The sequence below is a fragment of the Macrobrachium rosenbergii genome, chromosome 49, assembly GCF_040412425.1.
Source record: "Macrobrachium rosenbergii isolate ZJJX-2024 chromosome 49, ASM4041242v1, whole genome shotgun sequence".
In the NCBI taxonomy this organism is placed as follows: domain Eukaryota; kingdom Metazoa; phylum Arthropoda; class Malacostraca; order Decapoda; family Palaemonidae; genus Macrobrachium; species Macrobrachium rosenbergii.
The window spans coordinates 29608789-29621141 of NC_089789.1; the positions used below are offsets into that span (position 1 = coordinate 29608789).

Below are 12353 nucleotides of genomic sequence, written 5' to 3' on the forward strand. Positions count from 1 at the left end.
ATTTTTCAAATAATTTCTAAAGGTTAATATGCGTTCAATCGGTTTTTTCAGCTAAGTTTACCTGGTTGCATTTCTCGCATTTTTCTCATCATTCCAAAAACGGATAATCTTTATATAAACAAGTTGTGCTTTCTTTACGATATATAAGAATATTTTCGTTCTTCAAAATTACTTGAATACCATTTTATACGGTTTGATTTAAGTATGCAAAACGGGTTGCTGAGTTCACCTTAAAATGCGTTTCAAATTCATCAGAAGTGCGCAGGCGTTACGAGTTGTAATGCAGTCCCCACTACTTCCAACTCGTAACACGGCCCCCACACCCCCTACCAAAAAGGCGTTGTAAACTGAACGCACCTCAAGTTCTCGTGGGTTTGAATTTGAGCACTGTTTAAAACCTCTTATGCAATGCAAATGAACGCAACTTGAATTTGTGTGCCATGCAAACTGAACGAACCCTTCAACTGTGTCAGTTGAACGCAGAACCGTTACACACTCCCGGGTGTTGTGCTGGTGCACTTTTCTGTTGCCAGTCTTCCAGTCCACGATCTTCAGTGACCAGCTGACTGTGGTAAAGGGAGCTTGCGCTATCTTGGAGACGAGATGACGTTACACGTGAGTCACGTTTGTTTTTCGTTTCTGTGTAAGTTGTAAGTGAGAATTGTTACCAGACGCAAACTTTTAAGAAAAAAAAAAAGTTTTAGGTCTATTATCCGTCACTGTCTGCGTAAAGTGAAATATAGACAGTGAAGCATGAGGCACTTTGATAACGATATTGACTTGTTTGTTTATATGATCAGAATCTATCGGTTACCATGATTAAATTTATTTGTTAGTCATTTTGTTTTATGGAAAATATGTGATGTGAGAAGAGTCAGCATGCAAAAAAAAAGGATGAAGTTCTTGAGGCAATGTTAGTAGAGTATAGTGAGTGTAAGGATGATTGAAATGGTGAGAAATGTGTAGATACTGGTCAAGTGGTCAAGAATGGAGAATGACTATAGTCTGGCAGAAAGGGACAATTTCAAAATGAAGATGATCTACGCAAGTCTCAGGATTCTCCTATCTTGTCTTTCTTAATAACTTAACATAATTATGTGAGGGTGCCTCATAGGGAAAAATACAACAGGAAGTTTACCAGTTAAATTTTGCATGAATTACCAGTGCATTAAACTTCCATGGCATTAGTATTTTCTTACACCTATACAGAAGTCTTGTCAGCAGCCATTCACCTTTATTCTTACACAAACTCTTGCATTTTGTAGATGTTAAGACACTTTCTTTCCATTGCCTTTTTCACTCCAACTTCCAAGAAACTTTTTTGTTGTCTTCCTCTCCCTCTTCCTCTCAGCACTTTCGGTTATACACCCTTCCTGGTAAACCATCAACACTAGTTCCTCCTACTTAAAACCTCAAACACACACACTGATTGATATTCTTATATATTCTAACTTTATTTCTTTTTTCGTGCATCTCTACACTGACTGCTTTTATCTTTACGGTCAACAAAGCTTTAGACTCTTAAGATATAGTAAAGAATTTGGATGAAGCCACTCTTGATACAGTTACTTATTCCTATTCTAATGACAAGTTAATTAGGAACCATAAACGGGATTAATGAGTGACAGCAGAAGTGTGACACGAGGCTGATTTCGCACCAGACATTCATTCTACAATTGATATTGACCGCTGGCTATGCTGTAACTGAAGATTCGGTTTGTCTAATAAGAAGTGGTTCTGCCTTCCAACTTAGGTAAAAAGTAAGAATGGAGCTATGGTGCATTAACACTAGATGTAGAAAAAGGTCTTGGAACAGGACCATCAGAGACGATCTGCGTTCACTGGAAATACCAACAGTAACTCCTGCCGTCGTTAGATAAAAGAGACATAAGGCATATCGAACACATTACCCTCAGTGTCTACTTACTATGATGCTAAGGATTTGTTGGGATATGATGATTTAATAACTAATGACTTCTATAAATTTCAGGAATTTTGGCTTTAGGAATATGTGCAAGTTTAAGAAACTGGTTGCTGAGTAATTTATGCAGTTCAAGAAATTTGATGTTTTAGAGTACGTATAAGCTTAACAAGTAAAAAAATGTGCCGAAGAAACTGTTCAGCCGCTACAGCGTATAATCAAGGCCACCGAAAACAGCTATCTTTCGGTGGCCTCGATATAATGCTGTATGAGCCGCCGCCCATGAAACTTCAACCACGGCCCGGTGGTGGCCTGTCCTATATCGTTGCCAGAAGCACGATTATGGCTAACTTTAACCATAAATAAAATAAAAACTACTGAGGCTTGAGAGCTGCAATTTGGTATGTTTGATGATTGGAGGGTGGATGATCAACATACCAATTTGCAGCCCCTAGCCTCAGTAGTTTTTAAGATCTGAAGGCGGACTGAAAAAAGTGCGGACGGACAGACAAAGCCGGCACAATAGTTTTCTTTTACAGAAAACTAAAAAGCTGGATTTCAGGAGTACCAAGAATTCGTGTAAATCTAAAAATTGAATATTGAGATTGCGTGCGCTCTAATACTTGATATATAATAAATTTACTTAGCATATAATTAATTTACCCTTCCACTTTCATTTCAGAACATATTATGATGCCCACCATAAAGAAGACGGCTTTCCTTTACGTTCTTTGTATCCTGAGAAATGAGAACGCGTCTTTGGGTCATCTCCAACACAAATCCATAACCGAAAATATGGCTAACATCGAATATTTCAATCTAAACCGGAGCAATATGATGGTTTCTGTAGACAACAACAGCAATCAGATCAACCAAGTTGGAAAGGGAGGTTTTACTGAGCCATTTCTATCTCCTCTTTGGGGTACATATTTTCCAGAAACTCAAGACAACATCTCTGAAGTACCAACGGCTACGGAAACACCGTTGACACGAAGAACAATTAAAAACAATTCGCCTTACTCGATGATGATTTCAAACGGGCCACAACAGCCTCGACGGAAACGTGCGTATGACTATGTAGCCTTAGACTCATATGCTAACGAGGTTACCGAAGAGTACTGCCCTCCCGCCCCGCCCTCTAGACCCAAGTTCTCTGTCTTCGGATTCCTCGGGATGATGGTGTCTCTGAGCATGACGGTCGCCAACGTCATCAACGCCATCAACAACAACAATAATAACAATGATAACAACAACAACGACAACAATAACAATAACAACGATCTAAACGCAGCTGGTGGTGGGGGTGGAGGAGCAGCTGGGGACGCTCCAGTGAGAAACGTCGTCCCCGTCAGGATAAATGACGTAGGTCAACACAACGCCAATGCAGATCTGGGAAGTGACGGACTTCCCACGCTAACCAACGCACGCCCCGCGACCTCACGCCCGAACACAATATCATTTGGTGGCAGAACCCTTGTGTCTAATGAAATGCAACCGAGAGAGTTCATTTCTCACAGAGCAATTGGAAATTTCGAATCACAGAGCTCAGACTTATATCAAAACGGGGCATTTAAGACCAGTGATCACAGTGGGTATATTCTTTCCTCAGGAAACCAAAACTTGAAAGAAACAAAGGCAAAATCACCCCAAAATATCTGCTCTTGCAAAACCAAAAGAAGCACAACTCATTTACCCAAAACTAACAAAAGTTACGGTCCAGGTTTTCAAAAACTCTCTTTGAATTTAGACTCAGAAAATAAGACGAATTATACTACTATTCATAAAGAAGATTGGTTGGGACTCTGTATTCGACGATTCTTCTGTGAACAAGAGTTAGAAATGCAGTACAGTGGTGGAATGAACTTGATGTTCTTGAGGATAATGAGGTAAGTTGTTGATTCATATGCTGATGAATGCCTTTCAATCTTTTCTACAGTTGAGATTTCATATTAGGGAATCAATCATTTTGGTTTTGGCAGTTCATTTATTATTATTATTATTATTATTATTATTATTATTATTATTATTATTATTATTATTATTATTATCATAAAAGGTCCCGTATGACTTCAAAGATTACTTATTTCTTAGTAAAGAATCCATTTTAATTATTATCAATAATATCGCTGCTTGTACCTTCCTCTCTCTCTCTCTCTCTGAACAACGTGATCCTGAGGTTATGACTGCTTTTAGCAACATATTCAGATAGTTTAAAGAATTCCGGCAGTTCAAAAAAAGTGGCAAAACATACTTGCAAAAACCGGAGTGTGAAGAAAAAACTATTAGATCAATGATCATCTGAAAATCAAGTACAAATATAAAATTCTCTCTCTCTCTCTCATCAGAATTTTTGGATTCAGGTAATGAAGGTAGCAATTCAAAAGTTAAATTTGCATGAATGGTGAAAAGAACAATGAATAAAACTCATGACAATAAAGGAAAAAGATAGACATTATTTTGTTCATTTTGTTACTAACAACGATTTAAAATTCTGAGAAAAATAATACTAGCAGTGAGCCTGTTTTATTTATTAGTTTATTTAATTATGTAGTTTATATTTAATAATTTATCTATTCTGAAAAGATCAAGACGGGAGGGACAGCCCAAATTTAGCTGGAACGCGACATAAAGAGTAGTTAAGTAGTTAAGAGACATATATTACATAGCAGCCACCGGCTCTCTCTTCTTTGGCGATGACGAGCTTATTGTATTGCAAGATAAGAGCGACTATTGGAATAGGAAAGCATGGAGGTACCAAACGTCTTCTCAAAATAGTAAGGGAAACACGAACAGTAAATAAAATAATGTAGTTAATTTAACTTACGTAATGTAATAATAATAATAATGATTATAACTATACCAAAAATGAAGAGGGTTATTTCCTATTTCAGAATGGCAAGCTACTCTTTTGTCAGAAGGACATGGAAGAGCCGAGTATTATTGAATGAATATGGATTACAGAATCCTCTTATCCCAGCCTGTGGAAGCTTTCATTGCCCCATGTTTTCCATCCTCGGTATTATGCTATCGTAAGCATTCTCCTTTATCTGAAAGTCGACGGGAGAGACAGCCAAGTGCTTTTTCTAAGTCAGGTCAAAAGGAATAAAGAAAAACAAAGCAGAGAAGAAGGGTTAACAGCAAAAGGAACCGCAAGGCCGCTTCCTGAAATTAGCCATGTTATGGAAATCATGGAAATGTGAAGAGTGGAATTTTATAACCTTGGTGATTAAAAAAAATATATTTACAGATTTGAACTTCCAGTAATTGTTGATATCCTGGCCACCTAACTATGTTGCTTTAAATGACATTATTTACATGTATGAAAACTAATATATGTAAAATATCCTCATGAAGTGATGTTCATTGTATGAAAGTCCATAAAAACGTTTTGAAGGCAATTTTTCGTTTATTTTTCCTTCATGGTATTATATACCCCATTTCCCTTTCTAAGTTTTGTATGAATTTACTGTGCGTGTGCATGCACATACGGATACTTTTGATAAAAGCATGAAAACCATTTTTAACAGATTATCATATATATAATTTCATACAAAAATCGCCCGTTTTATACTTTATAGTTCAGCCCTCAGTCACTTCATGCTCCATAAAGTCCGGATCTTTATCGTTATTGTTAAGATCTACTGAGTCTGCTGTCAATAAAGAGTAGATTACAGAATACCTAAAACCAATTAAAAGTTACAACTGAGTTTAACTTCACTTGAGGGTTGTGACAGAATCCTTGTAACATACGGGAGCCTATGACAGTCTGCAAAAGCCAGGAGTGCAGCTATAGATCTCAGTCGTTTTTGCGAGGAAAATGACTCTGTCCTGTTACCTGGGGAGTACACTTGTCCCCAGTGGTAAGTGTGACAAACTTTCTGCCAGAATACATCTGTGTATATCGATACAGACTCTGTGGCAGTTGTGCTCTAATATCACAAATAAAAAATAATGGTATTATCATCCCTTCCATTACTAAAATCATTTAACTTTCCCATTATCTTTCAGAAACCCGTATCATTAAAATCGATTCATTATAATACAGTCTGTATCACGAGCCAATCTTGAAACCTGATTGGTAGGGACTAAGTTTATCTTCTTAATATCCTCAGGATTGTTGCTACTGAGAGCTATTTGCAACCTTCAGGAATTGATACATTTACCAGAGACCCCGTAACGGGGTAGTGTCGTCAGTGCACATTATGCGGTACACTGTAGGCACTAAGCTTCTTAGCGGCGTCCCCTCGGCCCCTAGCTGCAACCCCTTTCATTCCTTTTGCTGTATCTCCGTTCATATTCTCTTTCAACCATCTTCCTTTCCACCCTCTCTTAACAGTTGTTTCACAGTGCAACTGCCAGGTTTTCCTCCTGTTACACCTTTCAAACCATTTTTACTGTCAATTTCCGTTTCAGCGCTGAATGACCTCATAGGTCCCAGCGATTGGCCTTTGGCCTAAATTCTATACTCTATTCTATTCTACATTTATCAGGCACACTGAAATTCTATTATTTACCTGGGACCATCATTATTCATAATTATGTAGAACTGTGACGAATAACATAGATTATACAGTTTTATGTGGATACACAAACAGTTGTTTGCATATGTGTATGAATATAAACATATACATATATATACGTATACACACACACGCACACACACACACACACACACATATATATATATATATATATATATATATATATATATATATATATATATTATTCTAATCCCTACATATTTATAAAATTCTCCTACTGCCGAACTAGAATTCACCATTTTGATAGCTGCATGATCTTAAAGAATGAACTTACGATACACTGATTGGACGCAACGTGTTCCACTCTATATGGAATTCAAATAGGAAAAAAAAAAATCAGTACAGAAAAGTTTATATTAAAATGCTTAAAAAATACTGTTCTAATAACGGAAGTTCTGCATTACGCAACTAAACTGCATGAGGCTGTGTAACTGTGTTTTTATCGAAGTTGTAAATTATGCTGTGAAACTAACGCTCTGTGGTACCATCATGTACATGTCTGTGCTGCGTTATGAAATGGCTATCTCTCATGAAGACTGGAAAATCTTCGTTGTTATAAACGATGCTGCGAAAATGCTGTACCACATGAAGTTATGGTATCCAGTAAAGACACTTATAATCCATTAAAATGGAATAATTATCTCATATCATAAACTACCATTTAACAAGGCAAAATACAGCTTCATAGACTAGTGCTAGCAACCAGGCTCCTTGTAGCAATCACAACAGATGTATGCTTTAACAAAATTTTAAAGGAGACCTTTATGATTGGTTTACTTAGGTTTGGTCTATTTTGCTCATAAACGTCTCCTTTAAAACTTCGTTATATTAGCAAATGGAATCTGGCGGCAAGCACAAGCCAATGAAGCCATTTCCTTGTTAATTTGTGACTTAGAATTTTAGATATTTATTCCATTTTAATGGATTATAAATGTCTGTGGTTGATTTCATAACTTGATGTGGTACAGCAGTTTCACAGCATCGTTTAATAACGGTGATTTTCCACGTTTTCATGTGTGATAGAGATGAAATAAGTCAATGAACTTCTCTCCTCAGGGAACGACAAAATTGCGGCTTAAACAGAAGCTAATTTCAAAACTCCCAGAGCCCTTGGGGCGAGAAAGAATCCGCTGCTGTAAGACATTAATATCATACCACAAAAATAAAGATGTCAAACTTAACCACGAGAAATATACGTTAGTTCCTCTTTACCCAGAATTACAAGCATGGGAACGAAGTGACAAATTTAACACTGCAGCCTTAAGGGCGCCAATGATGTCTCCGCAATCACTTGCGACTAAGCGAATTTGATAGTATCTCCTTGTACCGTTAGTCTCATATTCAAAGAAGCTGGCGTGAAGTTCACGCCGGTTTTGAGGCGAGTTGTTGTCTATAGACTTGTCTCCTTCGTCTTTCTGACCCACATTCTTTGGAAATCGGGACTGTTACTGCATCTGTGTTTGCCTCGGGTCTGCTAGGTGAAGAATTTTGTATCATATTGTTATTATTTCGTTGTAGCAGTGTTCTTATCGTTGCCGTTGTTCAAGCAATACACAGCCAAAGTGTACAAGCATTGGCTCAAAGGCTACAACACAGCATTAGGTGACTGAATGTGACAAGCGGAATCTTGTCTAGACGCAGCATGTTCGCTGAAGGATCGGCCTAGGATCGAGGGCCCGTGGTGGCATAAGGACAAAGCAGGAAGAGGATTTTAGGCGACTTGCTTCCCTTCCCCTCTCGGCACCGTTCAAATTTTTTTTTTTATATTAGAGAAAATATATAATATTTTATAGTTTTAACAGTATTACAAGCAGAATTTTATTAAAGTTGACTTAAATTTACCAAAAATTAACAAATATAATTTTATCCTACCGTTCAAAATAAACAAACATGAATGTGAAACTGGGCAAAACAACCCATTCAAAACAAACAAACATGAATGTGAAACTTGGCAAGATAATAAACAAACAAATGTGAAACTTGGCAAAACAGAAAAAAATTTTAGCGACAGAAGAAAAAACCAGTTGAAAAAATTTCACGTAAATGTTCTTTTTTTTATTTTTTGTTACAAGTAATGGTATGAAAGCCGGTGCTCTGATCATAAAATATATATGGAAATCACGCAAAGAGCTGTTTTTTTTTACATTTCTGTTTCAGATTCTTCAAAGGGAGATAGATAGAGAAAAAGCAGTTGTTATTATTATTATTATTTTTTTTAGAAGATGAAACCTATTCATATGGAACAAGCCCACAGGGGCCACTGACTTGAAATTCAAGCTTCCAAAGAATATGGTGTTCATTAAGAATTAGTAAGAGGAGGGAAAGGGAAATACAGAAAACGAGATCTCACTTATTAAAAAAAAAATAATAAATCGATAAAAATGTATTAAAATGCCAGAACAATATTAGGGTAGTAATGCATTGCACCTTCGCTTGAACTTATGAAGTTCCAATTGCACGACAGCCTCTAAGAGGCTGCTTCACAGTCCAGCGGTGTAAGGAATAAAGGACTTCTGGAACTTAGAAGTTCGTCAGTGAAGCACATTTACTGCATATTGGTGCTGCCGTTCAGAGAATCTGGTTGCTCTCGGCGGACAAGGGGGATCACGGATCAATTGTAAATGTGAAAGATCTCTGTTGAAATGCAACTTTTGAAAAAGTAACAAACAAGACACTATCCGTCAATGGTCCAAGTCATAACTACTACTATTAGGAAACAGAAACCTACCACCAAGAATCACCCTATCTAAAAGAGATAAATCTCTGGCAGAAGCAGACATCAACACCGGAGAACAGCATTCTAGTAAAGGAAGTACAAATGACCTAAAACAGGTTGCACTGATATTATCACTGTTATAGATATATGAGGCCTTACGAACAATACGTAACTTTCGTGCGGCATTTGCTGAAACTTTCATTGGGTGTTTCTCAAAAGTTAGATGTGAGTTAAAGGTTACACCTAGAATAGTTAAAGCTTCAGAATTGTTCCGCAAAGTTCCATCCACCTGAAGGGGAGGATGGGGTGGGAAATCTGTACGAGATTTGCTAATCTATAGTGTTTTCGTTAATGCAGTAAACGTCTAGCGTATATTCATACCACAAAATCAGCACACTGCTGGTACAAGCGAGAGAGAGAGAGAGAGAGAGAGAGAGAACTGAGGCCCCTTCCAGTTACCCGCTTACTGTCTGCAAAGCTTCTCTGGGAGCAGGTAGCTGACCCAAACTCCGCCTCTACTGAGAAACGTGACATAAACAGGTGGTGTTATGTCTTCTTCTTCTTCCTATTTTTCCCTTCTTCTTACTCTGGCTCCAAAAGGGAGGAGTACAGTTATATCATACGCCAGCTTGAGTGTTACTTCTGAAGCAGCATTATACACCACTGTGTAAGAAAATCTGTCACTTGTATATTTGTGCAAATAGCGTGTATCGAAATTTAATATCGTTTGTCGAGTGCAGTCTGGAAAACTCTGTATTACTTGTGCTACAGTTATTAAGTGTAATTTGTTTAATTATATGCTACATTTATTAACTGTAATTTATTCTGTTGTGAGAAGCATCATTCTACAGCACTGTGTAAAGAGATCTGTCTCTTGTGTATTTGATATACCTAATAGTGACTTAGTTACATTTTACATTGTAAACTGTATATCGATGTTCAATCATCGTTTATTGAGTGCAGTCTAGAGTAAACGTTTTTTGTGTTGCATTTATTAAGTGTCATTTGTTTAATCATATGTTACATTTATTACTTGTATCTTATTCTACTGAAAATCGTTTATTGCAATCAGTATTTCAGTGCCACTTCTATTAACTGCAGAACTTCTGTCACTGCATTTAGAAAGTGATTTTTACCTTTTCATTTCAGAATGATGACTTACTTTGTTACTCTACTGGTATCATTCTTCTGCGTAATGCTCTGTGATTCAGATGTAATTTCGAACCAGTTTCAATCGAGTAAAAATGCCAGTTTAATGACATCATTAGTCCCAGATACCTTTATTAGCGCAACTTCAAAGGAAATTGCGCATAAAGCAATGGAGGAAAGTAATAAAACTAGAATTAACAATAAGAAGGGCGCTGACATTGCCGTGAACCAAAGGCGCAGACGATACCTGCCGATTCGCCTCCTAGGAAGACCACCCTCCACCACACCCCACACTCCTTTCATGGTGGCTGAAGCCAACAACAACAGATACCAGTACATGCCTCTGAAAGATGACGGCACAGTGCACGAACTGGACCCTTGTCCCGCCCCTTCCTCTCCTTCAGGAGGCGGGGGGAGCAACGTCTTTGCCCTTCTCACCTTTAGCGTGGTGACTGCCAATGTCCTGATCAACGCCGTAGCCAACGTGAACAGCAACAATAACAACAACAACAACAACGAGAACAACAACAACGACAACGTCAACAACGAGAACGTCAGCAGCAACATGGACTCCAACACGAACAACAACATGATTATTGGTCGGGCTTTCGGTTCGAGGTCTTCTAACTCGACAAAACGCTGCTCTTGCTCTGGGAAGGGCAAACGTCTCGCCAAGAGAAGGGCGCCTGCCCAGAAGAGGTTCCACTTGCCAAAGTCTCTGGTGTCCTGCGCTCCAAGAGTCATCTGTGAGACATCCAGAGTTGCTGCCGCTGCCTCATCTGCTTCGGAAATTGGCTATTTTCTGCAGAGCTTCTCTGGGTAAGAATCATGAATCGTGATGAACAATGATTGTTTCACTGCTCTTTGAAATGACCTTTCCTTCAGTGAGTTCTTTGTGATTATGTGAGAAGTCTAGGTTATTTTCTTTTAAAAATTCATTATATATAAACTTTCTGTTGACAAATAGAGAAGCTTTTTTTAATCTTTATATTTTTAAGAAAAACCTAAACACTAAAGATGTTCAATTTTACTTTTATCTGGAATCTCTGGCAAACATGTCTCTTAAATTGTCATGAGCTTTAGATACAGAAATCCAGGGTCAGGGCAAAAGGCTCCATCTTCTAGTGAAGCATGGTGTCAGATTTTAATATTTCTGGTAATTCTGACAAGCTTGAGAAACACTGCTTAAACATTTATATATCCAGTCACATAATGGCTTTTCCTTCTTTTACAGATTATCTACCAGGGTTGCTGTAGACTCTTACCTCCCTCCCTCATTGCTCAGAGGTGCAAGGATGCTGGGTTTAAAGGGTGGAAACTGTGAATCTGAGTATCAATGTTCTTTAGTTGACTGGATAAACAAGTGATTCAAGATTTACCATTTTTCTGAAGTGCCTCCCCTTTTCTGTGGCCTGAACATTTTCCAAAAGAGTTTTTCATAAAAAAATAAAAAATGAATTTTAGTGACTCGAGCTTAAATTAAGGAAACGTTACAAAAACAGCCTGATGGATTTCCAGTGGACAGAAGCCAGTTGATTAAGGATGCAACTGATTGAACGAAAAGATGTTTAACCAGTTAATCTCTCAAAAATCAGAAAAATCATATTTCAAAGCTTGCTTTGGCGAAGAATGTATCATTGTCAAATCACTCTTTCACCATGTCTGTCTCTAGCGATTTATAAAAATAAATTCTTTTAGAATATAACTTTTTTTTTTTTATACTGAATCAAAGATTCTTAATCAGTTCCTATAGACTATGCAAACATACAGTTCCACACTTTTTAATTCTTTTCATGTAACGGTACACAAGAGCAAATATACTGTATGTTCGGTTAACCCCTTGTTTAATCAAAATAACTAACTACGAGAAAAAAACTTACATTACCGACTTTTTTTGCTAAAAATACCTGTTACTTTTTGCACTTTTGTCTAAGTTCATCTTATTTCTGATCTAAATGCTGATCATTGCATATTGGGATACCTGAAAGTTTTCCTGCATTTATTCCTTTCACGTGCAGCAAACTAT

The 12353-nt window shown here is 37.5% G+C and overlaps 2 protein-coding genes across 2 annotated transcripts; both read left to right on the forward strand.

Annotated features, from left to right (window-relative positions):
* The first annotated feature begins 478 nt into the window (after window positions 1-478).
* On the forward strand, window positions 479-5009 carry LOC136832420 (probable serine/threonine-protein kinase DDB_G0267686). The gene is made up of 3 exons (XM_067093311.1): window positions 479-615; window positions 2604-3807; window positions 4813-5009. The coding sequence occupies exons 2-3, from the start codon at window positions 2612-2614 to the stop codon at window positions 4952-4954; spliced, it is 1338 nt and encodes a 445-aa protein (XP_066949412.1). The 5' UTR covers window positions 479-615; window positions 2604-2611; the 3' UTR covers window positions 4955-5009.
* A 5322-nt stretch (window positions 5010-10331) lies between these two features.
* On the forward strand, window positions 10332-11975 carry LOC136832421 (uncharacterized). Its single transcript, XM_067093313.1, has 2 exons — window positions 10332-11146; window positions 11562-11975. Exons 1-2 carry the CDS (start codon window positions 10332-10334, stop codon window positions 11692-11694), a joined length of 948 nt encoding a protein of 315 aa, XP_066949414.1. The 3' UTR covers window positions 11695-11975.
* The last annotated feature ends 378 nt before the right edge of the window (window positions 11976-12353 follow it).

Bases quoted from the DNA above. Each gene is read 5' to 3' on its own strand.
- LOC136832421 (XM_067093313.1), top strand. From the start codon at position 10,332: ATGACTTACTTTGTTACTCTACTGGTATCATTCTTCTGCGTAATGCTC. The intron at 11,147-11,561 runs GTAAGAATCATG...CTTCTTTTACAG, and splicing joins TTTCTGCAGAGCTTCTCTGG to ATTATCTACCAGGGTTGCTG.
- LOC136832420 (XM_067093311.1), top strand. From the start codon at position 2,612: ATGATGCCCACCATAAAGAAGACGGCTTTCCTTTACGTTCTTTGTATC. The intron at 3,808-4,812 runs GTAAGTTGTTGA...TTCCTATTTCAG, and splicing joins ATGTTCTTGAGGATAATGAG to AATGGCAAGCTACTCTTTTG.